This window comes from Cyclopterus lumpus, chromosome 12 (genome assembly GCF_009769545.1).
Source record: "Cyclopterus lumpus isolate fCycLum1 chromosome 12, fCycLum1.pri, whole genome shotgun sequence".
Taxonomy (NCBI): Eukaryota; Metazoa; Chordata; class Actinopteri; order Perciformes; family Cyclopteridae; genus Cyclopterus; species Cyclopterus lumpus.
In genome coordinates, this window is record NC_046977.1 from 8558527 (window position 1) to 8586333 (window position 27807).

The following is a 27807-nucleotide window of genomic DNA, read 5'->3' on the forward strand; positions in this document are numbered from 1 at the left end:
TGGAGAAAGAGTGGGGGAGGCAAACTTGGATGCATGTGCTGCAAATTAGGCTTTGGTAGGCAGCCATTGTGTTGGGGGCAAAGGCGGAGACGGGAGTGCGGGTGTTTCTGCATGGCAGCAGACTGCTGGCCCTTGGGGGGCCACTGATCCGGGTGCGAAAGGAGGGAGAAAGACAGCAGGCTGTGACGAACATTTGCTCGCTCTTTCCCTCTTCCCGTCTCACTCCCTCACTCTTTTGCCTTATCCGTGGGCCCTGGGGAACCGTTGCACACACCTCTAAGCAGCCTCTGTATATTCACTGCCCATCTGCGAGTCTTCAATCGCTCTGCCCTTATATAAGGCCCCTTTCCCCTTTACATAAACACAGGAGCAGGCCTTCTAAACATTTTACTTCACGCCTAGAGTGAAAAATAAACTTTCTTTCTGTTTTAAATGCAAGGGAAAGGGAGTAAAAACCTTTTAAAATTTAAATCTGTATCTAACTCTTGAATACACACTTCTGCTTGGATAAAACTGGACTCTAAGCTTTTAAAATACTCCAGGACCTTCATATCTCTCACTCCCTCACACACACACACACACACACAGTGTTGTTGACACAGAGTTGGAGTTTATTCACACTTCACATACTACAGTGGGTAATGTATTCAAGAAACACTGAACAGCGCTGCCACATATGACACAGGAACAACAAAAGAAAAGATACTGAACCCTTTCTTTGCCATTATATAAAAATAGTGTTGCTACAAAAGTATAAATAAGGCTTACTAATAAGACAACTCAGATCTGAAGCTACACAGGAATCTGCTGCCAAAGTGCATTAAAAACACACAAAATTAATAGACTCAACCCATTTTTTTTTGCATTGTAGCAGAGTATAAAAGGAAGAAATGTCTAAAATAGGATGAAAGCAACACTAATTTCTTAACCTGAATTGATAATACAGAGTATGATCCATAGTTGAAACAGAAAAGGTCTCCATGTTTGCATTCTTATACCATATTGTACAATTATTATCTGAAGTTAATATCCTGAAGTAAAATAAAACTTACAGCTGATTTAAATGTTGTAATAATATCCTAGTTGAGTTTTCTATCATATCAAAAACCTTTTGAAATGCTACTGTAGAAAATAGAGGTATAATGTTATTGGTGTTCCCTACTGTATCTCTGAAATGAAGGCTCCCCCTTGTGGCATAAAACAGCAGTTATCTTGTATTTATATAATACATCCTCTGAAAATGGAGTCAAAGTCAACTCATAAACACCAACTTATGATCAGCATCACTACTCCCACCACGAAAGGTTAAAGTTCCGGTTGCTTATCCGACGGTTGATGAGTGTCCTAAGGAATAACGTCTACTCGTGAGCCAGCGTTTCACGGCTCTGACTGTATATATATATATCAGTACTCGTATTAAAAGCATGCACATCTTAGATATAATTATCATTTAATCAACAAAGAGTGCTATTTCTAAGTAAAATCATGTTGACATCATTACGTCAACAATGGCATTTTGTCCCAGAGCATATATTTAAAATACTTATTTAAAAACCTGTAAGAAAACTCCCTTCGTCAGTTCAATCCGGGATCGCTGCCAATACCGCAAACTAACGCACAGTATTTTGACTATATCTTAGACCAAAGCTAAATTTGGTATGAACATCTGATTTCCAATCTTTAAAATTACAACATTACTTTCTGAGTACTGAGGTAAAACATTGGATTGGTTCTTAAAAAATTAAAATGTTAAATATAATTTATCCCAATCTTTTCTTTTACCAAAATATAAATGTGACATAAATCCATTGTATAACAGTATTATAGATATAGACTATCACAATGAAAGGATGCATCTTGGTTACACTGAATCAAGTTACTCTCCCCAAGCCTTAGAGAGGGAAAACAGATAAACTGTGTTAAAATGTGAACAAAATAATAACAATAACACACATCAGAAAGCTTAAGAACCCATTACAGAGCAACCTAAGTCCCCCTGAAAATGTTGCCTTTGCTGACCTTCAGTGGTTTGACTTCTCACCTGCAGCAGTGATGTGCAGGTGTACACAAACACCCCATGACATCACCGCTGGATGTGGTTACAGGTGCAACAGCACACATTTCTGACCACTTCCATCCATCACGGATGGTGGAACAGGCTGGAAACGTTCCACCAGTGAGCAGCCAAACAGTGCTGTGCAGTCACTCCTTTAGGAGATGAGCATTTATCATAATATCATTATTAAATCAAAGCTGTAAATGGAGGTAAGGAGGGCAACAGTCTATTAAATATTAAAAATCACCTGACGTAGTTTACAATGCAGAGCCATTCATCTTAGATTGACAGACACAATTTAAGCATGTTTAACCATAAATGCATTTATAATAAATGGTTATCATAAATGAAAATGTACACAACTGCATTTTTGGTGGACTAAACCGAATCTCATTTTAGTGAGACCCGTCTTGGTGTTACACTCTCAACTATTCACTAGGCATACCCTATAATTTCCATGTGCAGTGTCGTGACTTGTCGACATTATATTTCCTGTGACCTTGCAAACCAGAGGAGCATTCTTCATGTGGAACAAAACAGCCTCAAACAAAAAGGGCGTGTCACAATTCCAACCTGGGTGATGAATAAATGTGGATCCCTAACTGTAAACCGTCTATGAGGGCGATGTCCATCAGTATGGTGATGCACACAACAATGTGGTGCCACAGGAAAAGAATAGTGACTTGTCCATTTCAAGGTACAGTTCATCCACTTTCCAACTGGCTGTCCTTGAATTGATTTGTCCAATTCAATTAATTTAATCGAATGGGAGATTGAGCAATATTCGTTGGGCAGAAATGTAATGTGACTTTAATTTAAGTTGTACTGGGCTCTAAAGCTGGGAAACATGTCAACATAGATCCTACGATTCTTTACAGTAGATATTTTAAATTATGACTATTAGTTTTAAATATTTGAATATAATTCAAAGAGTGTGATGGAGCCTTTCATTCATGTGGAGCAGCAAATAAACAAAATCCATACGACTCATACCACAACATCAGTATTGATATATCTCCCTGCTCTGATGTGAGCCCAAAGAAGACCTGGTCTACTAAGTACAGGTTCATACAGTGGATACGTGTGCTATTGTTGAAATTATTCCTGGACTCTTTTGTAAACCAAGAGATGACTTGTACTTTGGAACGCAGCACTTGTCAAATACCAGTAGTCCATGATGATTCTTGTAAAGTCCTCATCTGTCCACTAGAGGACACTGTTTCAAACCATCAGCCAGTGAGAAAATAACCCAAAGCTTTAGAAAACAAGGTGAAAAGAAGGCCATTGAACAGCAATAACAAGGCATGATGTTGGTTCTGACTGTCGGGTTCAAAGTGGCCGCATGAAAGAGACTTAAGGCCCAAAAACGGAGATGACTAACTAGTAGATGACAAATTAGTACCAAAGGCAACAAACACATTTACAGTATCATTTCCATTCATCAGTCATTTCAGGAGGTATTGGCTTATGTAAATGTATACTAGAATCCATAAAAAAATAAAAACGACTTGAGTTCATTAGTACTGGCAGAATTTGCTTTTATCCTGGAAAAATAAAAATGAAAATAAACCCTCAGTGATCCATTTGTTATTTGTTGCAAATGGCACTAACTGTATTTGGGGTGGAACGTTTCACAAAAGTCACGGTTCAGTACATACCTCGGCTCTGAGGTTACAGTTTGGTGTGTTTTCGGTACAGTGAACAAAAAGTGGCGGTGCCTGCTTGGGTGCACTCATTCCTGAGAAAATCCCGTTGATTTAGCAAAAAATAATTATTATAATAAGAAGAAGAATTAGCATTACTAATTAACTGTAGGAGTCTGTCATTAGATAAAGTTGGAAACTATGATACATCTTGATGCTTTGAAAAGTAAAACGTGTAGCTCACAAAAGACAGACAATGTTTATATTAGAACGATCAATGAGGAAAGAAGAAATAAAATTGTATTAATAATTTCCCTATGGACGAGTTTTATAATTAAGCTTTGGAAAAAAGAAATATAAACACACGTGTATGTGTATAGCTGTTTGGCCTGCATGTCCAGCAGCATAAGACCTCTGATTAAATTTGAGAAAGAAAACAAACCATTGGATGATTTTACAATTTGTAACATAAACAAAAACGGAAAGAATCATATTAATGTTTTATCAGGAGAGTTTGACCCTTGAAATATTACAAATGATCTTCAGCAAAAAAAAATGTTAGGCCGCTGAAGCAACTGTCAAATTATCTGTGATGATATAGCTCTGAGAAAGAAACCTGACCACCTCACACGGCTGAATAATAATATACAAACAATAATAATAATAATAATAATGTGATAGTAAATCAGACACTTAAGTCAAAGGTGCAATGGCAGTAGAGATTCACCCCTGAATTGTTTGTCATACACCAATGAAAATTATCATTCTCCAAACACTGGACATGTTCCAGTACTTTAGGAGTGTCCCGAAGAATTGACATCATCTTATCGGATTGGTCAAGAGACGCCCGTATTTGACTGACCGTCAAATCATTTATTTTTGTTCTTGCTTATTGATTCCTCCGTTTCAGCTTCACATAGAAAAATGAGAAGAAAAAACAAAAACAGATAAATGTTCCCATTTCTTAGCTGTTGCGTCAGCAGAATAATTGACAGCGTCGTTTGTTGTATGTAGGGTGTGTACTTGTGTGTAGTTGCGGCGCAGTCTGTAGGACTGACAATGAGTGGAGATCGATAGATAGTTTCTTATCCTGCTTGATTTTTGTGGTTGTAAATCAAACTTTGAGTCCCAATTCCCTTTTCCGCATTGTAGCAATCAACAGACAGACGGGAGAAGAGAACAGAGTCTCAAGGGATGCAAAACGCAACCACTTGTTAAAGCGCTGCTAACGCGTGTTTCTACACGTCTCCCCAAGCTGATTTTGGAAAATATTCATAAATTCAAAATGTATCTGGCTCTCGATAATGCCATGTTATTTATGAATTATGTTTTGTTTCATTGCCACATTTTGCCGTCACTGCAACGAATTGACTGAGAGATCAGTTGTCCAATCAGGCTCCTTCGATTGAATAGTCGATTATTCAGAGTCCCCCTAGAGTACTTAATGATTTATGTTTTCAGAGGTCTATGACAGTAGTTTCAAGCAGCAAACCGCTGACTTTACCTGAAAAAGATGTGAGCCAGTGAGATTAACAGCAATATTAGCAGTTTAGTCATTAGGCTGAAGTAATTCTAGTCACTGGCCATGATAAGACGGATCCTGCCTACATGTGCATCCCAAACCGAGGGTGGCCTACCACACAATCTTTTGAGAGTTACCGTTCCACCCCTACAATTTGTCCACAGTACTTAACAAGTCCTTTCTCCATACAAAATATGTAATAAGCCGTATTGTTTTATGAGTGTTTGCAACCTATACAATGTGAGTTTCTTGTAAATATCTGTCATGAGAAGTATTTAACACATTTAAGTTGACAGTTGGTCTAAGCCTACAGTATATAAATAATAGTCTTCAGTCATTGGTTGGAGGTGACGGTTTGGTTGATTAGGGTTGATCGAGCTTCTCTCCTAGCCCATATTGGAGCGAAGGAAAATGAGTTTGTTCATCTCCTCAGAGGTTACCTGCTGCCTCCTCTTCATAGCCAGGCTCTGCTCACAGACAGTCACACACTCATTGCGAATGCCCACAGCAGGCACAGCGAGGAGCCACATCGCCAGGCGAGAAAGCCGGGGGAACTTCTCATTCACTGCTGAGCTCCAGAACTGGAAGAGGTCAGGTGTGCCTTGGAGAAGTGGCTCGGCCAGGTATTGAAAAATCTCTTGTCTGACTTGGCTCTGACTCTCATCATTACCAGAGACTGTGCAAGAAGAGGAGGACCCCCTTGAGATGCCGCCATTGTTGCCCCCTCCCTCAATGCGGCTTATCTTCGGGGTTGGTGGGCCATCAGTGTCCCGCTCTTCACCACCTGAACCGCCACCAGTCATACCTCCATCCCTGGTTTCAGCAGCCATTTCGCATGCGCGGGAGATTATGTCTTCGTGCTGGTAGGCCGGCACTGAACACAGTTTGAGCTGCGGGTCGAGGATCATGGCTACCTGGTGGGCTCGTTCGACCTAGAGACAGACAAACATCACAATGACCAATCACTCATATGCATACATCATATGTTAAGGCTCTCTTTAGAAGGACTGGGTATTTATCAATACTGTGTTGGTTGGCAAATGTCAAATTTTCAAATAGTTCCTGGTTTAAATCTAAACATTATTGTATTCAAGCAAAGTTCAATCAAATCTATGCGGCATTGGTAGATTTCAGTAATACTTAGCCTTTCCTTGAAGAATTTCAAAGGAATCTTAACGCATGAAATTATTTTGAATAAACTTTATGTAGGCAACACCAGTTCAGTACCTTGAAGTTTTCCTTAAGTGCTTCTAGGAAGTAGTGGCAGAGTTTACTAGCCGTGCCAGTTCCAGCCTCTCCAGCTTTGGACGTGAAAAACTTCTCCAAGCGAAGGTACACGGGCAGCACCTGTTGTAAGGTTGGTCTCCTCTGGCTGCTCAGCTCCAGAGCTGCCAAACGCAGAGGTGCCAGCAGACAAGACAGCGTACCTAGCAGATGCTTGTTGAGACCTTGGAGGAGTGGAGATGTGGTCTTACTTCGTCCATAAGCCTCACAAATCTGTTCAAGGTGGGCGTGGACCTGCAGAAGAGCTTCCGCCGTGCGCTCCCAGCAAGGAGGGGTGGGGCATTGTGCAGGGCTGCCCTGTGTGCCTTCCTCCGTTGTGCTTGTGGATGTTTTGGTGCAATGTTCCTCACGAAGTGACAGCGTGGTGGAAGTGGCGATATCTCGGCACGTTGACAGAAGCTCAGCCAACTCATGAAGACCTCTAGCCTGGAGGCTGCGCTTCCCAAGAACAGCCTGGACCACCGCGCCGAGTGAACACCCTGCGCATCGCAAGCAGACCCTGCTCCGGCCACCACCTAGTGGTGATCCCGCAAATCCAGCTGCCCACACTTTGGGCTCGGAGACATACACGGTGCGTATGTCTGACATCACAAACTCAGACAGCACATTCTGCACCCAGTGGTGAATCTGCTCGGGCCCTTCCCTCAGCTCCGCCTCCCTCACACCGAGCACATAGCGTTTCAGTCTCGACCCCTCCACCTGGTAGGCTGTGAGAACATAGCAGGCATCCGGGCCCGATGTCTGGGAGTGGCAGGTGATAGCGATGCCGAGTGCAGCATTGGAGCCCAGAGCACACGTGACTTTGACTTTGACTTGGTTGTACATGCGGGGCAGCTGACGCAGTGCCAAGGCACTCATGTTGCCAAATGCATCACGGGTGGAGTAGGCACCATGACGAGCACCCGTATCCACTAAGGTCTGTGCCAATTTCAGGAAGTCCTTGCTGTTGAGCACGTTTAGCATGCTCAGATCTGAACACATTACCCGTAAGAGGCGCTCAGCCACCTGCTGCCGTTCCTTCTCAGGTAGTCCGTTATTCTCTGCAAGCACGGACAGCAGATGGATGGAAAACATAAAGATAGATAATTAGTGTTTATGTTGATTTAATTAGATATATTGGCAGAAAATGCACAGTATCTTAGAAGGGAGGGTCTGGTTCCTCAGGTAGAATCAAACCAGAGGCTCCATAATAACCCTTTCAACAATTTCCTAACCGAACAGTGTACATGGAGTCAAACAAACATGTTCATAGGCCGTTCTTACAGTAACTCCAACAGTGTGAAATTAATTAAGTTGATTGCAGAACTTACGGCCGACTGTGTGGTTTCTCTGGGGGATAATTTGAGGTTGGATTTGTAGTTTAACTGAGGAATGGGCCTGAGCCTGAGAGCCCCTCCACACCTGCTCTTGAGGACCGGAGGCTGAGGAGGTTTTGGGAGAGTCCCCTTTTGTGTGGTTTTCATTGTCCGCTGAAGAGATACAAACATAGAAAATTGGGCAGAGGTGACAATATTGTATGGTTTTAATGAAGAAAGTGTAAAATAAGTGTTTCCAGTGGAGAAAAATGTAAAGAAGAAAATGATGACACAAAATTAAACAAACAAAAATAATTGACAGCAAAAGAAAAATGACAAAAATACATTACTTGGCCTCCCTAAATCTGTCTAGCTAGATTAACAGTTTACAAAAACAAATTCAATTAATTTTCCTGTCAATTCATATATATCGAGCAGCCATAAGTCTTGCAGGGTATGTCTTCAAATAAAGTCAACAATAATTTTGAAATCTGGGAAGGACAATGCCAAACATCATGTTAAATGATCAACTCGTGTACATGTGTTTGGTTTTTATTGGTGAAGCTTGGCTAACAGTATTTTGAGACTGGCCAGAAGAAGGGAAAGGACAGACAACATGACTCATGCATAAGAGGGAAATAAACAGCCCTTAAGTCATTCATCAGATAAAAATACCTAACATTTGGTGCTATAAGCTTCTAAAATATGGGTATTTGCTTGCCATCCTTGTTTTTATGCCACTAAACATTTACTTTATTGTGACAAAATAATTGCCCGTGCTTGTTGTCCTAAACGTTTTGTATGCATTTGATTTGTTTGTTATAAATTCACAGAATTAATTGTATGCTTGCTTTATTGAATAAAAAACAAAAAAAACAACACAAAACACTTATTGCGCAGGATGTTAGCCCAGGAACCCTGCATCTTGTTTTTCTGGAGTAATGTTGTTTTTTGCGTGTAGATTCATTCGCACAGGACATAAACAATCCAGTCCCCACGAAGCCCACCCGGGCTTCAGATTGGAATTTGTCCCCATTTCTGTCATTTTATGGACTAAATGATTATTTAAAAAAAAAAAAAAAAATCAGAGGATGATGCAGTGTACATGGCTACATGTATAATGCACTCAAACTTTTGCAACAACTAAACAAATGTATCCAGCAGCCTCAGAACCAGATCTGCAACAACCCTGATTACAACAATGTGTTCTTTGGAATTTTATATCCAAACGTTGTGTAGCTCAATAAACAATTATGGATTATGTTTGATCACACTGCCTTTCACATGCATTGCAGCCACTGAGGGTGTGTTCACATGTTGTATTTGTTTCCCTGTCGAGCTTAACATGCACTTGTAATAGTGGACTCACCAGCGTGGGACTGCATGTGCTCCAGCAGGTTGTTGTAGAACTGGAACTGGATGCCACAGGCACCACAAGTGTAGGGTTCTAAAAATCACAAGGCCCAGAAGAGCATTGACTCTTTGATGGAGGAGAAAATAAATGCACTGTCCATCTACTAGCCTGTAATATCCCCTTTATATATGCTGGAAGTCAGTTCCACTAGGATCCTGCTCCTTTTGTGATTTTTTAAACCCAAAGAGACTCAATTTTAAACAGCATTTCAGAAGAATTGTGATGCAGTTGTTGTGTTAATTTGCAAGTATAATAATAATAATAATAATAATAATAATAATAACAATAACAACAACTGCAGCTTTGTTTAAAATGTCTATGTTGTGACATCATAGTGGGGTTGAAGGCGCTGGCCATGTAATCACAATGTCCCTGGTTTGAAAAGGCTTTGTTCCATGTCCCCGTTCCTCTCTATCTCTCTCTATCTCTATCTCGCCCCTCATCTGTCCCATCTAATAAAAGGCAACACAAACAACAAGAAACAATAATAAATAAATGTTTACATGATTAAACAAAACGTCAGCTCTTCCAAAAATATTTGACCACCAAAAAGACAACTTGAAACAGTATAGCCGATGTTCAATTGATTGCTAGTCATTTCAAGACAAGAATATTTCTGAACGCAATGCAGGCGACACAACGACTTTTAACAATTCTGTTCAGACATTCCTGAGTGATAATGAGGCTAAATGCAGAAAATCAGTTTAATCACAATGGATTATAGAGAAACTATTTGCACCAAACGACAGATTCAACAAAAAATTGAAGCGTAGCAGAAAAAAAGGGTGAAATGAGAAGGAAGAAACATGCATATTTTCCATTTTTGAGCAGGAAGGCAGGGTTAGACTTACTCTGGGTTGTAGAGAAGTTGCTTGCCACCAGAGGGCTCGGCGTCCCTGTGGACAAGAGAAAAGGGAAGGAGTTCAAACCCCAGACCTCTTTTCCCTTGTTTATTCAGTCATTGCCTTTAGTGTTTAATGTTATTCTCTTAAATGGCCAGCATGATGTGGAATAAAATAGCAATTACTCTATATTTCAATGATTTGGTACCAAACATCATGCGACCTCACAGACATTTCGATCGGTGACTCATGACAATGTAAATTGTATACAACCAACTTAAATACGAGCCATTGCAAGCCAATGTTTACTTGTTTTGCAGCGGAACGAAAAATACTTTTCTTTTATGCATTTCCACACAAATACACTCACGTTCAAAAATAATAAGAGACTCAGTGCTCACCGCTTGAATTCTGCGAACTGTTTGTGTCAACCAGACTGGACTGAATTGCACTTTCCAGTTTCCGCCTGAATGGACTGTCTGCAAGTGAAAACACAGGAGAAACACTGAGTGACACGACCGTGCGAAATGACGTGGATAGTATTCTTAATTCAAGCTGCAAACCCACACAGTTAAGTCGGAGAAAAGTCAATGAGATGTTGTGTATTAATCTCAGTTTTAGTTTGTGGCATGTAAATGAATCACGCCAACTGCCTTGACAAAGGATCCAAATGTTCATATTACGTTTAGATAGGGTTTTTAAGTCCTCCTCTTCATTCCATCTTTTTGACCCACTTCTAAAGATGTGCCATGCTTTAAATAGTTATAGTAGAGCGCTTCTTGGCAGAAAGATGAAGGGGGGGCACCACAAAATACAGTATCAGCCGAGGGAAAGATCAATGATTTATGACAGCTGGAAAAAAGATGTACTGGTGCCTGCAATGTTGACAATGGGCTATATGTAATATATGAAAATAATAGGTTATAAAAAAACAATAATTTCATTTAATTTCATTTTAATAAACCAAAAATAATTTAATTTTAATGTGTTTGGGTGCTTGAGGCAAAACAAATGTGTGTAATTAACAATTCCCTGGAGGCTAATAGATTCCAAAAGGGTTTCCACAAACATGTAGAAAGGTGACCCAGAACCCGACACCGCAACCAATCTTTTAGGGTTCTCTTAAATCCTTTTTCCACTGGCTCGGTGTAACACAGTTCAGCCGTAGTGGAGCATGCTCTTATGAATTCCTAACACAACCTCAGAGCAGGACTGCGGTATTATTGACGGCCCCGGTCCTCAAACCAAACTCTGCCAAAATCAAAGTAAACCGACAGGCTGCACTTTAAAAATACATTATTCAACAGTACAGGCAATAGGTGTTTGGTTTCTGACGAGGTAGTTTTACCTTTTTATTTATTTCCAACAATACTATAATTTGTCGTGTTGACACCCTCAGCCAAAAAAACATTAAAGTTGTACTTTTCCAATGACAAATGTAATGTAGATGATCTGTAAATATTATATTGTATACATTACTATGAGTATAGTACGGTGTAGGCACAACAGTGTGTGTGTGTGTGTGTGTGTGTGTGTGTGTGTGCGTGTGTGTGTGTGTGTACTGAGAAAATAAGCATTTTGATTTGCATCAAACAATTAATTAACAAAACGACAACAAAAATGTAGGATAAAACAAAATGCTTACTTTTTATCTTACCAGTTTGGCTTTGGCCAAATTTACTCATATCCATGCTACCACATTCCTGTACCCGTGATGTCTTCAAATCAAAAGAGCCTGAATCAAGATAGATTCGAGTCAATTGTAATTCAATGCTGCAACTTACATTGGCGAGATCCAATCTGACAATACTATATTTTTTTAACCTTTTGAAAACCATAGCCAATTGAGGGCTGATTACACATTATAGTTAGACTGTGTAAAACATTGCAATAAACATGAGCAAATATATTGACGTTATACATCAAATTAAACAAGAGAACTTGGGCTACAAAAATCAGTAAGCCATTTCCACACAACTGAAATAATTATTAAAATATCATAATCATCATTTTGTCAGGAGTCAGCCCACTCAGCACGTTTTCGGTGCTATCAGAAAAAGCCAGATAGCAAAGAGCAAGAGGATTTAACACAGATTCTAAATGTCTTTAGAAAATCCTTCTGCACCAAAGCATCACCGAGATATGAGCCGAAGAACACAGCAACATGAATCGCTTTAGCGCTTAGTCACAAATATTGCTTATCTTTGGCTTTTTTAAATGTATTTTTCTTCTTCTAAATCAACAAAGACTGCTGTATTTGATGTATTGAACACCATAAGTAATATACAAGTGAAATATATGGTTTTGTACATGAGAAAATTCAAATTGCAGATGGCCCAAATGACCATTTCGCCTAATTAATCTGTACTAAAACCTCTCAAACTTTGTTCTGCTTTACTTAGTCAAACTTTGTAGAGAGACTGTTCACATATGTTGCTATGATCTCTGTGGTTGACCTTTGCTCTGCATCCTTCCAAGAGATAATCAACCTGAAAGTGCTTTTTTTTCTAGGCAAACCTGAAAATTCAACTTTTGCTGTCTTTCATCTTTATTTACTCTTAAACAGTAACAAATATACTAATATTTACACATCTGAACAAAAGCACACATGTGTTGCCTTTATTATAACACCAACATTATTCAAATACCCTTTGTGGTTGCTGAGATACACCCTTTTTAGTTTGGGTATGTTATTTCGAGCAGAAACCTAAAAAATAGGTTGTTTTCAAAAGGTTAAAAAATATGCAAGAAGAATATTGTAAACATTTGAAAATGAAATTCTAGAGGTTGGCACAATTTGTTTTGAAGAGGTTATATTTGTGCCTTTAAGCAGTAACTAACCAAACTCACCCATTGGCGTGTGAAGCGCAACATGCTCCTGGTATGGGTTAAAATACTTGTACTGCTTCCCACAGAACTCACAAACATAGCTTCCAGTTTCTGCAGGACAAGAGAACACACCATTAAAGAATGTTTCTTTTTTTTCTCCTAAAAAGGACAGAATAATTTAGTTAATCATGTCTTATTTCACCAAGGAGAAGCCGAAAACAAGTGGTCCTAATGAGAGTTGAGAAGACGAAGGAGCAGGTGATAGTTGAATATTAGCTAATTGAAAATATACATTGAGCAATACCTCAATATTAGAGAACAGAAAACACAGGGGTCTCGCTGCATAGCGTGTGGAGCTTCACGCAATCCCCCAATCAGGAGGAGTCATTAGTGTAGTGACAAGTGCAGGCTTCCCACCTGCGAACACTGACAATGTGTTTGAAGAAAGACGCGCTGCAGTCGGTAGAAGCCGCGGTCTCTGCAGAGGACTTTTGGACTCATGTTCTGAAACCTTTCCAGTGTGGAGATGGCTCATATGCGTAATGTTGTATTTCTAACATGGCTCATCACCATGACTTAATGTCATTCATTACAAACTGCGTCCAATACGCTGAAATGCACTTCAACCGGTCAAATGTACTCCAGGTTAAGAAAAATCAGGAGGATCATTTTTTCATTAAAAAGAATTTGATTTTACAATTTTTTTTTTTTGCCAAATTTGACATCTATATCAGATGGCTATTTTCACCAAGCCTGACAAGCTTGCCAAATTTGGTGAGTTTTGGGGTATGGCAAGTACCTCCAATATGCACCCAATGTTCCCCTAAGAATAACAATAGTAATAATAGTAATAATAATTTCGAAACAATGGATTACGGTGAAAAATGATCCCAATCTTATCCACATTTTCTGGACAAGAGCTACACTTTCCTGCCTAAGATACTGTATTAATAGTACATTTTGTAATTTTGTCCTGCCATCTGTGGAAAAAATTGACTCAAACAGTCTTACTTGGTCCAATTTTCTGGTAGGGTTCAACTGGCTCCTCCTCTTTAAGGCCATCCACAGGTAACACTACCTGTTCATAAGGATCTGAGAGGGATTGGGAAGGGAGGCGAAGATGAAATGGGCAATTAGTTTGAGTGGCAAGGGCATCCGACTGTCTACTTACATATTTTTTACATTTTTCTACATTATTACCAACGACTTTACATGGAGTGATACTCTGTAGTTAAATTCTAGTAGGAAGGGAATAATGATGATGTTGGAACTAAAATACAGTTAACCTGGCACATACTATTATTAGGCTAATGCTCATTTGATAGTGTATTTAGATTTGTTTGTACTTTTTTTGTGCAAAGAAAGCTCCAGATTTTTCAGATCTACTCCTCTTTACTATGCTACTCAGCTTTTGTTGCTGCTGCAGGAAGTAGAGATTCTGCTGCAAGGGGACAGTGTGAAATAGGAACTTCACTGACAAATGGCTTTTCAAGTCTTATGAGTTTTGAAGAAAAAATAAATTGCCATGCAAATTGTCCAAAAACTCTTGGTTACCATCAACTGCATGCAGGTCACGGTGCTCCTGGAAGCAGCTGTAGTATTTATACTTCTTGCCACAGATGTCACAGGAGTAACGGAAGCTATCTGCAGATGAAGAGATAGAGAGACGCCAGCATTGTTTATAAAGACAATGGATATTTTGCAGATGATTTAAGTAATAACCTAATAATACAAAGTTTGCAATACAGGGAACAGGAGGGATGGGAGAAAGTGCATACACTTTAACCATAACCCCAAAACACAGTAATTTAAAATGTTCAGCAAAGCACTTTGTACCCCAAGGCGTTCCAATAGCTTTTCACATTTCATTTGCAGAAAAGTATTTCATTGTAGCATATAAAGAGGGCCAGAGTCATTTCTGCGTCGGAAAAATTGCTCAACAAACTAGCGGATTAAAATACATAGAAAAAGCTTTGATTGCATTGAGACAGAAAAGCAGGGGGGAGGCTAAGTGCAATTAGGTAAACAAAACAAGTAAGCAGATGAATGGCAGGGAAAGTGATAGAAAAAGTAATAATGATTTGATTATTTGAGTGACGTCTCCGCCGAGCAGAAAGAATATACTAAATTCTGTCTGAAGCCAATCTGTTACATGAACAGCATGACACAAAGCAACTGGAAGACAAAATCAATTTGTCTTCTCTCCATATTAATATGCCTGACTGATGTTTCCCCAGCAGAGGGCCCGTCACCTTACACACCCATGTGACAAATGTTTTATCATTCAGCACGAGAGCGACAACCTCTAAACTTTCTCTTCGTCCATTCTGACTGTGTTAAATCAATCAGCTGCATTCTTGGCTGAATTCCTGAGGTATTACAAAAGATGTATATAAATAGTTTACAAGATATGTTTATTTAACTCTGGATCGATAATTTTTAAGTCTGAATAAAATGTCCTGTTGATGCTTTAAAAATGAAGATGTTTGTCAAACTGTGTGTGTGTGTGTGTGTGTGTGAGAGAGAAAAGTCAACACAGTTGATTTAAACATCCAGAATCATTTAATTTCCCGTGAATTGGCAACAAGGAAATGCAGCTACAAAAGTGATTATTAGGGTGCCAAACTGTAATTGCATTTATAACACCTCAAGGCTCCAATACTATGCATATTCTATAAATATAAACTGGTGTGATTAAAACCGTTTCCCACAATTTAGTGGGTTCCTGGCGTTTGTCAATGTAATTAAAGCTCACATAACATGATTGCTCCAAGCCTAAGTGAGTACACATTCTGATTAAATCGATAACACAGTAACAACATCGATAATTGGTTACGGATACATGATCCTAAAAGGCTGGACTCATTCCTGTGATGTTTCTGTACACACGTACACACACACGTGTACACACACACACACACACACACACACACACACACACACACACACACACACACACACACACACACACACACACACACACACACACACACACACACACACACACACACACACACACACACACACACACACACACACACACACACACACACACACACACACACACACACACACACTACTTTCCCCTTAAAAAAAACAAGTTCTGAGCCCAAGATATGACAACCTTGAACATCAACGTTGTTTCAATAAAGAAATCAAGCAATTGGATGGATTGGCCACTGTTTTTGAGGAATGACTGAAATATTTCATAAAACTGTAACACATGACATATAGTTCACATTCAAATGCCAAAGGACAGTTTGCGTTTTCAAGTTTAAGTTGCACAAAACTGAAAAATACAGAATCTATTTTACAGTTGATTTCACAATGAGTATCACAGGGTTATATGTCCAAATACCCAATGCAAGGACATCTGGCAAGTTTCTGCATTGGCCAATCAGATACGAGAAAGGGATAACACTCAAGAGTTATAAAATCTTATCTCCTAATCACCGTTTTGGTGTCTCATTATTTAAATAGAATCAAATGGTGACTTTCTGGATCACTGGTACCTGAAGCAATACTCCACCAATCCCTGTAGTTTATTTTAATGCAGGGCTGTTTTCTGATATAAACTCCCACTTGGTCAGAACTACAGAACGTTTGTTCAAGCTGGGCTCCCAAAATACTTCCTTCAACTCCAAGAAGTCCACAACACTAGAGCCTGTGTTGTTTCCTGCTTTTCAAAATGATCCTATGCCCACACTTTACTTTACAAGCCATATTAACTGGAAAAATCCAGGCTTATTATCAGTGGCCTGGCGTTATTTTCCTCAGTTGGTTTTTTAACATGCAGACTGGCAATGATCCAGAGTAAGTTGCTATAGTAACCAATCATTAAGAACAAGTATTGTGTTAAGCAGGCTTAAAGTCAAGGTTACAGTACTGTCATATTGTAACTGTGCCGTCTTAAATCTCAGCGTTTAACTTATTTTGGTCATTATTATGAAGACTTTATTCAGTTATGTATAATAAACCATTTACAATTTGCCTCTTGTTCGATCTTTACTTGTTGCCACATTCTTGCACTGCTCATAGAAGCAAGTACTATTTAAAAATGCGCTTATAAATCAGCGTGCCAGTCATTATCAAGTATAGGGTCTAAAACACAGCATGCGCCATTCTCTTAAGAATGTAATCCATCATCAGGTTTTTGGGGGCTTTTTTTCTCCCTCAGGCAGCTTTTCTGGCCTACTTATTAACCGACACAGACCTTTTGGTTACACTGCATTTGTTGTATTCCTCATAGAGATAAAACAAATAATAATTCAGTTCTGTCTGCATCAAGATAATTTCTCTTTCTTTTCTCCCTGCCATGATGATAGTGCTGCCTTTAAGTGATGTGCACATTCACGTTATGATTGCCGAGTGTGAGTGTAGGAAGCTTTATAAATAACTCAAGTACTACTCTGAGGTAGAGTATTTTTAGTCTTGATCAAACTTTCACCATGATTCCTGGGAGTGATTTTAAGATGTCTGATAAACACAGGCTCTGGGAGTTGATATACAATGCAATTAAAAGAGCAACATCCCTAAACGTGCCAGACAGCATTTCCATTGTATATGCAGTTTCGGGTTTACTTCACTTAAAATTTGAGGAACTGATTTTGTCAGACAAAATATCATTGTGAGAATCAGAACATTGTATCCAAACATGAGAGAAATGTTGAGGTAAAGTTGGATGTTGCCTTATAGGTACCTGGTATTAGGATGTCACCTATGGGAAGGCGGCTACAGTGAGGAGACAAGACTGATGGGAGAGAGGGAGGAGGACAATGAGGGTAAATATTATGGCTTTTAGCCTGCTAAAGTCACATAGAGACAACGGTATCAGTTATACGTTGTGGTGGATTGTTTTTCGTCAGCTTTATGAAAATCTTCCAAGATATCTAGTAAAACAACATCATGTCTGTTAAATGAGCCAGGTATGAAATAAACAGCTTGTGCTGGCATGCTTATTAACTTGTGTGTTCACTGGATGAGTGTGCAAAGTGTACTCACTGTTGGGTGTCTGGGGTACGCCATCTGCAACCATGTTATCCGATTCTATAGTGGATAAAAACAGGATGGGGAGTAGTCAGTCTAAGAGAAATGTGTGAAAAGACGGATGTGCTAAAATTGCTATCTCACATTTAAAGTCAGAGGCCACAAAGATCAAATAAATTAACCAAATACAATCCCTAGCCAAAACAGGACTTGCATGGCTGAATTAGAGGACGTAAATTACTTTTGGACCATACTGTCAAGAGAGGAAAAACGCAGCGAGCAGTAACTTTATATTTGGCTTTTTCATAAAGACAATACATGTGTAAAAGACTAAATAAGCATCTTACCTCTGTGTGCCCTGACGTGCGTCTGAAAGCAGTTATAATACTTGTACTTCTTCCCACATACCCCACATACATAGGAACCTGCATGAGAATTCAAAACAATATCAGAAATACAAAGTCACAGAATCATCAGGAGCACACACACACACACACACACGTTATTATTGTTTGTTTCAAATGTGTGATCATAGTTCTCGCATGTTCTTAGTAAGCCCCAACATAACTACTGTGATTGATTATATATATATCCCCCAATTACTACTCTCAGTTAATGTAGCCTTCCACAAAATATTTAAATTAAAACTAAAAATTGTAAAATGTTGATTCTTTTGTCTAAAGTCTGATTGATAGTTTGAAATAATATGACTGTCAGGAGCAAAGTTTGGTAACAAGGCCAATATAGACATGTTCAATGTTATGTTTTTTTTTATTATGGTGTCCTTTTCATTTATATACTGTAAATGAGGGTACACTTAATACTAGAAAAAAATGATAACCTCTGTGAAATAAGTATTGCTGGCCTGTTGTATCATCTGCAATAGTTTTAGCTAAGTGTACCTTATAAACTGGCAACTGAAAGCATATGTAGTGCATTTGTGTGCAAATGCATCGCAGACTTAAATGTGAGCAAAGCATGGAGGAAAACATCCTTAAAAAAATACTTGCTTAGCCGGAATCACAAAACAAAAACATTTTGTCATTCACCCTAAAGCTACAGTTTCTAGCCATGCAGATATGATTGGTTCAATTCATCCAATTGCTGAGAGATCAGTCTTTCAGATGGAAATATAATACTAAATACAACATAAAATGAAGGTGAATAGAATTCCAATTGTGCTCACAGGATTGGGAAATTACATTTTAAATATTCAACCGCAACAACTTACTGTAGGGGGCATTTCTTCTGTAGAAAGTACTTCCAATAGTGGATTATCCTGAGTAACAGAGACTTTGTTTCTGAAAAGCTGCTGCTATGAATTTATTAAAATGAATTAAATGCGGTGCAGTCTGTTTGTGTTGTTTTGTCAGTCAGGAAACAAAGTCAGGGTCAAGAGACACCAGACAGGAAATGCATGTATACATCCATATGCATATTCACACACCTATGCATGAGTCTGTGCTCTTCGTTGGAGGAGGAGTACCAAGGGCAAACATACCCTCGGTCTGAGTTCTACGGGATCCACCTCCACCATCATTTCCTCCAATGACAACACAGATCTCAGCAGGGTTGGCATCACCCACTTTCCCGTTACTCGTCTCTGAGGTCCCGGGCTCTTTCTTTATTGTGACAGTTGGTGGACTTGCACTCTTGGTCTTTGGGACCAAGGTTGGCGAGGGACCATCTGTGGCCACACTCACACCATCCGCCTGCTCCTTCCCAGGATTGGGTGCCTCGTGTGCACTCATGACTCCACCTCCTCTGAGCCTGTGCTTCTTTACAAGGGGAAACAGAGACAGACAAAGACTTCACTTTACTGTAACAATATACATTCTTGATTCAGCATTGGCTTCTCGACAAACATATAGCATCAACGCACAACATCAGAACCGACAGGTGAAACGGATGTGATGTTTTGAAACCAGAATACCAGCTTTGATTTGTTCCTACCGAGGTAGCTAGATAAGGGCAAGCTGCACATCACAAGCAGTAGCCTGCAGCCGACAACTATTGAAAGATGAAAAAACCTGTGAGACAACCACCTCTCTTTTTCTAAATACAGTCAAGAGACGTGTGAGCTCCAAATGCACAAGAGCCACCACCTGTAATGTATCAGTGACGGTGTTATTTTGAGAACAGAAAAAAAAAGAAAAATTGCAACATTTTCTTGTTAGAACAGAACTGTTTATAAGTGCCTTTTGAAGCATGAATTTCACAACTTTGTGTCATCCAAATGCTCCAATTTCAAAAGTATCCAAATTACACAACTTGCAACTTCAGGACAAGGCTATAAAAGGCCTCGTCGAGAGAAAAGAGAGCTCAAAACGCAACCATGCAAAACTGAGTTATGCCAGGATGGAAAGAGGGGAAATTGGTCTTCTAAAAATAGCACGCCGATACAGCAACAACAAGCCTTTCGGTCGCCCAATAGACCTTTCTTTGGATAGGACACATAACTCAGAAGCATCAGCAAACACCGCCATGATCTGGATAACGTTGACACAAAACATTTAAGGGTTTCAGTTCAAATTCCTTACCTTCTTCTGTAGAAAAATAAAAAGTAATGTCAGCTCAATCGTAGAGTATAAGCAACACGGAAGGTTGTGCAAGTGGCGTGTTTTTGTAATTTCCTTCTACAACCGTTATAAGGAACAACCTTGAGCATTACTTTACTTTAAAAATTGTAATTTCCTTGAGTCGTAAAAATCCACGCCATGAAAATTAAGGTTAATTTTTGGATCTCATGAACAAAACTGTTGCCCTCCCCGTTGGGATCACCAAAGCAAAGCGTTTTGTGGATTAATCCAACAGTCAAATCGACAAACAGATAATCAGCAACTATTTTGCTAATCGATTACTAGTTTGAATACTTTTTCCAAGCAAAAATGCCAAACAATATAAATACATTTAGGAATTGTTTTTCAAACAGAAGACAAACCTATGACGACTTCACCTTGTGCTCTGGGAAACATTATTCACCGTTATTGTGTTTTAATGAGCAAAGGATTAATAGAGAAAGGAACCAGTAGATAAATATATAATGTAATAAGTGTTAGCCCCAATTATATGCAAGCCTTATTATATGCAAACATAAAGGTCCCACATATATTCATGTGTGTATATATATTCAGCCTATTTATGGACCAAGGCTACATACAGCCAATCACATATGATTATTTATTCATAATGCTTTGTATATTATGTTCAATATTTTACACTCTGGGTCTCCATACCACCAGTTTAAACAGTGCATTTGTTACGCGTGTGTACCAGAACAGTTTTAGAGCATCATTTATGGATGTATTTGTATCTAAAGCAAGAAATCAAGCAGAACCCCCTTGACATTGTCACACTAAATGAAAAAAGGTAAATCGTCAATGCAGGCACTCACAGAAATATTTTGGGTCAGCAAAGTTAGTGGCCCATATATTGTCCACGCAGCAGTGGCAAATTTTACATCCCAGTGACATCCTAAACTGAATGGTCAGCTCTCCATGTTCCAGCTTTAGGACTGAAGTGTCTGGTGCAAGGGTGAACTTTTGTCATGGGCGGCGTCCCCCTGCTGCAGAGGGAACTGCTTTTCTTATATATTTTTATCTTTGAATTAGATTGAGGAGTTTATGTCACACAGAAGTATAAGTTGATAAATATTTTTGCTTCTGGTAGATTGGTGTGCGAACTGTAATAATATCATTAGAGCATTAGATTACAGAACACATAACAAAAGCTGAAAATATATCTCTAGCTTGTTGCAGTGTGTATTATCAAGGACGGCACATGGTCCACATTACAACATCAGTGTCATTCCACACATCCATAACGACGTGAAACTTTCAGTAAAAATCTAATGAAATCTACAAGCATCACCACAGAAAGGCAGCACTGTTTTTCTACCATATAGTATTAAAGCAAAAATGAGATAAGAGTTAGGAGCACCTGCGAGTTAAAGAGATTGAACTTTAACATTTTCTGAACTTGTGAAGAAAGACATGATGCAACTGCGGAATGCAGATAGATTATGGGAATTCATTTGTTTGCCAAAATAAACTCCTCAAGTATGTGGATCAGTATGGCAGTGGTTTAGCTTCATAGTATACTGGAAAATGTTAACTTCGTATTGACCTTTACTCATTTTTACTAGACTTACAGTCTTGACTGAAAAGCTGAAACAGCCAGTCTGGGATTTAAAAAAATACTATTTTAATAAAAGTTATAGTTTTTATAGGCTTCGTCTTGCTGAAAATGTGTTTCACGAAAAATATAGTAAAGCCAGGCTTCTCGGTCTCTGCATTTATTTTTTTCCCAAAATATAGCCCTGAAGCACTTTCAAAGTGGAAAACACCGGTATCTGGCATTGTTCTGGCAGAATTGACACTGGTATGAGTATATTCTACGATGACAGGTCTAATCCCCCACGCATACAAGTAGGAATGTGTCATCATTGTTCTTTTATGAATGATCGGGTAAAGGCCTTCTGTCAGCTTAACTTCCAGCCACAGCAAATGACGACAACACAAAAATAGTGACTCAACTTTGATGAGTCGTGAGTTCAGTAGATTTCTAAACAACTAGTTGGTGGATATAAATATTATACATAACTAATATTTTACATTAAGAACACATCTTAACCTTATAAAAACCACATCGCTAAAGATTATACGAGTGGTTGTCAACCATTTGGTTTGTGACCCTTTTCAAAAAAACTGTTTGGGGCACTTTAACACATTTAAGGGACATTATCCCTCGAAACTTCTCAGGTCAATTCATTTAAATAACAGTTTGATGTCCAAGGAGGTAATATTATATCGCTAAAAAGCATGAACACCGATATGTTGAGCTGAATTTAGTTTTTCCTTCTGACCTCTCGGTATTAATGAGCTCACGACCCAGATTTGTTTGTGACCTTAAGGAGGGACCCGACTGCTCGGTTGGCAACCACTGGACTTAACTAGGAAGGGTACATAAAGTTATAAGATCAGCTATACTTTGGCTCACTACTATAGTGCAATGCTGATTATACATCGATAAACAGTCACAGGGGCCATTTCTCTGCAGAAGGAGCACTTTTACTTTTGATACTTATATTTAGATATTACTTACTAAAGTGGGATTTTCAATTTACTTTTACTGGAAGTATTTGTACTTTGTTATATTGGTATTGAAGGATCGGAGTACTTCTTCCATCACTGCTCATTACTTTCAGAAACTGAGTTTTGCTTATCTACAACAAGTCTGCTTTTGTTTTGTTTTTTTTTTAAATAAGAAAGTCTGTTGGCACAATCTGCTCATAAAACATGCTAACAAACGGTCCCACTCAACACGAGCAGCCTATTCTGTAGCTGACAGGAGTTAGCTAGCAGAAAAGAAATAATGGCTAAATTAACTGACTTTTGTCCTCCATCCATCCATCCATTTTCAATACCGCTTATCCTCATTAGGGTCGCGGGGGCGCTGGAGCCTATCCCAGCTGACATAGGGCGAAGGCAGGGGACACCCTGGACAGGCCGCCAGTCCATCGAGGGCTGACTTTTGTCCTCTTTAACCAAATTAAATAATGGCAAAGATGCATGCATGCATATCCGAATAAGATCCTTTAGTCATTCCCTGTGCAGCATTTAAATGCATACCCGGAATTTTCTATCCTCTAATTAAAGTCAAAATGCAAAATTTCCGGCCTTCTGTTCTTTCAGTCTGAGGCTCCTGATGTGCTGTAACCTACAGCACTGTGCAGAACCACAATCTAAACCAGATTCAGACATTTGCTTGATGTTCTCCTCACAAATAAGACACAACCGTAACTGACTAAACAAAAGGAAAGGAAAAATAGTTCCATTAACTCATCAACTGCTATTTGCATATTGAGGATCTATAGATACCATCGTTGAAATAGACATTGTATTAATAAGAAGGGGTGGGTGGCATTGTGATTCATGTCAATCTGTTAAACTGGTTATCTTTTTGAGTTGGTCCTGCTGTGATTTAAAATGACAATGCATGCATATTAACTACAATGTATGATAGCAGTGTACTAAATGTATGTAGGGTTACAGAATAAGGAGGTTAGGCATAAGAAGAAAACATCTCTAGGCCATACCTCTGTTCAGAATTCAGTGCTTAGTCGAGGTACTTAAAATAATTGGCCTATATTTGGGCTGGACTGTATCTGCAAAATAATGAAGTAAATCAATCACTGTGCATGGTTAAAGCAGAGAACTGCGTGCTTCTAAGTTACAGACATTTCCTTACTTTGAAATTAACCTTGCAATGCCAAAAAGCGCTGTGCATGTTAAGTAGATGGGAATAGAGAATCCAAATATAAAATACAAATTTCTTTAAGGCTGAAGAAAATGTTTCCACTCTGGGAGGGATTAAAAATAGGAATCAGCTAAAATGGGGGATGATGGGGTCACTTCAATCACTGCATATTTCTATTATCCAGAGCAGTCAGAGACTCGGCGCAAGGGTTTACCAAAACCATTTTCACACTAAATGTATTGCTTTCCCTGTTTTCTTTAATCAAATGCACATTTTTTCTGTCTTCTGTAATAAATGTCTTCCAAGGTGGCGTATGATCAATGATTTCAAAAAGCAATAATGCAGAGAAATGGATAAAACCCCCCTTCACCGAACCCCCAACTCTTACACACACGTACACTCACACAGACACACACACACACACACACGATGCTCTGGAAAAAGAAACTGTGTCGTCTAGTAAAATTCCATCAGCATACACTCAAAACCCCCATAAAAAACCTTTTCAATCTATATGTTAATGCCACGAATTAAAATTTAATAACAAGAGATATTGAAAAGCAGACTTGAATTATACAAAAATAAATCCTGAAAGATCAGGGCCCTAAAATTAGAAATTCAGGGCGGCATCCGGTCTGCTGCTAAACCCTTGTAGGCTGGCAGATTAAATTTTTGATGAAAATCAAAATTGCACTGCACACTGACGCAGACGCAGCAAACCTGGCACTATTGTGATTTATGGATTCATTAAACCCACAGGACTTTCCCCCCCGCCCTCCCCTTTTCACCCAAAGAAATGAGATTTGCTTTGCTGAAAATTTGTATTTCCAGAAAAGCTACTCAGGCTGTGCTCTACCTTTACAAAATGGTCAAGGGAAAAAAAGAAGCTTCTGTGTACACAACCACTGCACGTAAACAGGCCTAATTTTCATTGCTGCAGCAATTGAACGTCCTTATGCATTATTCATGAAACCAATAATATGTTTTACAAAGGAAGAGGGAGGAAAATGTGTGAGGAATGCACAGATTCTTTTTTTTTTTTTATTAATGCAGCAGCTCCAACCCACATAAAAAGCCAATCCCCAGAGACTATTTTAAGTGAAGACACTTTCAGACATTTTCAACATGCCACTATGAAAAAAACTGAACACACAGTGTTTGCCATGTTTAAAAAAAAAAAAGAAAAAGGATGAACATTTGTTCAGACACATCGAAGCACTGATTACAAATCCGCAATTGTGCTTTAACAAAGAGAACTGGCCATGACAACAAAGACGTAAACCGTTTGTTTAACGGAAAACAAAACCTCTGCACTACAATTAGAGCAGCGACTCTTGTTTCAAAAAGTGAAACCCACAGGCTGTGATATGATCAGGGCCTGGAGGGACAAGTTTCACCTCTCCATCCAAACTATTTGCTCCAAATAGCCTCAGTGAATCAAATCTTTTGTTCTTTTTAGGTACAGAGAGACCAGCATTCCTTTTACTTTGCTTAAAATGAGAACACTCCCAGAATGCAGTTCTCATTAGGCATATCAAAGTGTAAGGTGGTTTTCACTGCAACATTATTCCTGAGAGCGTTCCGACTATTACTCTGCCCTTCATTTATTCTGTATAAACATTCCCATCACTCACCGAGTGATCCTACCTTATTAATAATAAACCCATGACACTGGTTGCCTCTCTTCACTTCTGCACTTTCCCTGAAACTCCTGCATTTTGATTAGACTTTCCAAGCAAAAGGTCAGAATTTACACCCATATTTTGCATACCAACCATACAATTTCCACCAGCTCTTTCAAATTTATACATATTTGAAGGTCAGCATTAAAATTACCAAGAGCAAAATGGCCTCCACAGTTTCCCCCTTACATTAAAATAAAAGCAAGCCATGCAAGATGGGAAACTGTTTGCCGTCTGCAGGATTAATATAAACATTAGAGCCACTGGTTGTGATTGTTTTTCCTGCCCCTCAAATTGCTGACATGGTCTTTCATCTTCCAGTGCTGTTCATTTCACTTTGGATAGTTATTTTCCGCTCACACATTTCCAATCTCTAAGAATAAAAGCCCAAGTTGTTCCACGTTTGCTCGGTTGTGTTATATCTGTTAACCCCACCATAACTCAAACATACACATTCATGCATCCACCAGCAGAGGAAACTGGAAAATTACAGTTAGTCTGTATGTTAGACTAAAATGAGTGGATTTAGATGATTTATGTTTTTGTATCTCTATTTCACACACTGACACTCATTTGAATGAATGGTTAAACATTTAACAAAATAATTCAAGCACGAGATACTTTGTATTTTAATTCACAGCAGTAATTTACTGACTACGTCTATTCATTTCAAACAGCATGCGTTTCAAATGTGTCTGCATTCACACACACACACACACACACACACACACACACACACACACACACACACACACACACACACACACACACACACACACACACACACACACACACACACACACACACACACACACACACACACACACACACACACACACGCGCGCGCACACACACACACACGCTGGATAAACAAGTCTCAAAAACTAGTCTCATTAAAAATTAAATTAAATTTCTCAAAACTACTGCCTCCAGGTGGCGCCAAAGACACACCGATTTTTTTTTAAAATCATGTCTGCCCCCAAAAAAATAAAATTCGAAATGTATGTTTGACATGGCGACACTTTAGTTCCTCCGCGTGAGTCTACGGTGGATATCGATCCGTTGAATGCGACCAAAAGTGGGGTCGGTGTTATGCGAGTTTCGGGGGAAGAAACTCCGAAAGCTGAGCCTTAAAAAAAAAAAAAATTTGCATGGAAAATTCACAAAACATGGCTGCAGGAGGTTTTTGTGTTTCAGATTGTTCCTCCCCTCCTCGTCCTTCATGTTGCCACTACCGCCTGGTCCCCCCCCACCCCCCTCGTGTGCGCCACCGGAATACACTAGCTTTTAACTAGGCGGTGTATGTGTGAACGAGCTGCACGGGCGACTAGTCAGCAGTTACACGGAAACTTCATTAGAGAATTCAGTCCAAAAAACATCAACAGATTAGGACTATTTCGGGTGGCTTTAAAGCCTGCACCTGGCTCCGTGGCGGGCAGTAGTGCGACCCGACTGCCAGGGGCTCGTGTGATAAGTAGAGTGGACTGGGACTAAACATGCGCTGCTGACATTCCTCAAATTGAGGATTTCTAAATCAGAAAAAAAAGAAAACATAGCGGTTTGACATACCTCCAAAAACGATGCGGCTCATGCGAAACAGGGCTCCCGCTCCAGAAATATTCCCTCCCCGACCAGAGGTGACTGCACAACTGCTTCCGCAAAAAAAAAAAATAATTGTGAATTAGTTATGAGAAATTCCAAATGTTAAATTTTTTTTCACACCACGGCGTTTTTTGGGGGGGGGGCTTTTTTTTTTTTTTTTTGCCTCCGCGACACGCTACGTTACATTTTTAGAAAAAGTGTAATGGCGTGATGAATCATAATTTTGCCGACGTTCACCTCAGTCCGTGCAAGCTCTTCGTTTCTGCCTCGCGCAGGTTCTCGTTGCGGTTCCTCCTGAGGAAATTTCGTCCGCCATATACAAGAAGGGCAGATTCCGAAATTGCAGCGCCGGCCTGTATATTAGCCAACATGAGAAAAAAAAGAAAGGAAAAAG

General features: G+C 39.3%; 1 protein-coding gene across 7 annotated transcripts; it reads right to left on the reverse strand.

Annotated features, from left to right (window-relative positions):
* Window positions 1-590: 590 nt before the first annotated feature.
* On the reverse strand, window positions 591-27807 carry znf618 (zinc finger protein 618). Of its 7 annotated transcripts, none has more exons than XM_034546450.1 (16): window positions 27651-27807; window positions 27381-27460; window positions 19373-19649; window positions 18219-18296; window positions 17887-17931; window positions 17585-17635; window positions 14440-14529; window positions 13897-13977; window positions 12907-12996; window positions 11702-11791; window positions 10458-10535; window positions 10066-10110; window positions 9170-9247; window positions 7816-7974; window positions 6449-7545; window positions 591-6153 (listed from the first exon to the last, which is right to left on the reverse strand). In XM_034546450.1, exons 3-16 carry the CDS (start codon window positions 19620-19622, stop codon window positions 5608-5610), a joined length of 2778 nt encoding a protein of 925 aa, XP_034402341.1. In that variant the 5' UTR covers window positions 19623-19649; window positions 27381-27460; window positions 27651-27807; the 3' UTR covers window positions 591-5607. The 7 variants fall into 7 exon arrangements, with proteins under 7 accessions (XP_034402341.1, XP_034402339.1, XP_034402337.1 ...); XM_034546448.1 differs by having other exon boundaries at window positions 11714-11791; window positions 19319-19649; XM_034546446.1 differs by having other exon boundaries at window positions 19319-19649.

What these genes read in the sequence shown, in the direction of transcription:
- znf618 (XM_034546446.1), bottom strand. Translation starts at nt 19,622, where the DNA reads ATGAGTGCACACGAGGCACCCAATCCTGGGAAGGAGCAGGCGGATGGT. An exon ending in AGGTGACATCCTAATACCAG is followed by an intron (nt 14,530 to 17,584) that starts GTACCTATAAGG and finishes CTTCATCTGCAG; the next exon opens with ATAGCTTCCGTTACTCCTGT. An exon ending in CTACCAGAAAATTGGACCAA is followed by an intron (nt 12,997 to 13,896) that starts GTAAGACTGTTT and finishes CTTGTCCTGCAG; the next exon opens with AAACTGGAAGCTATGTTTGT.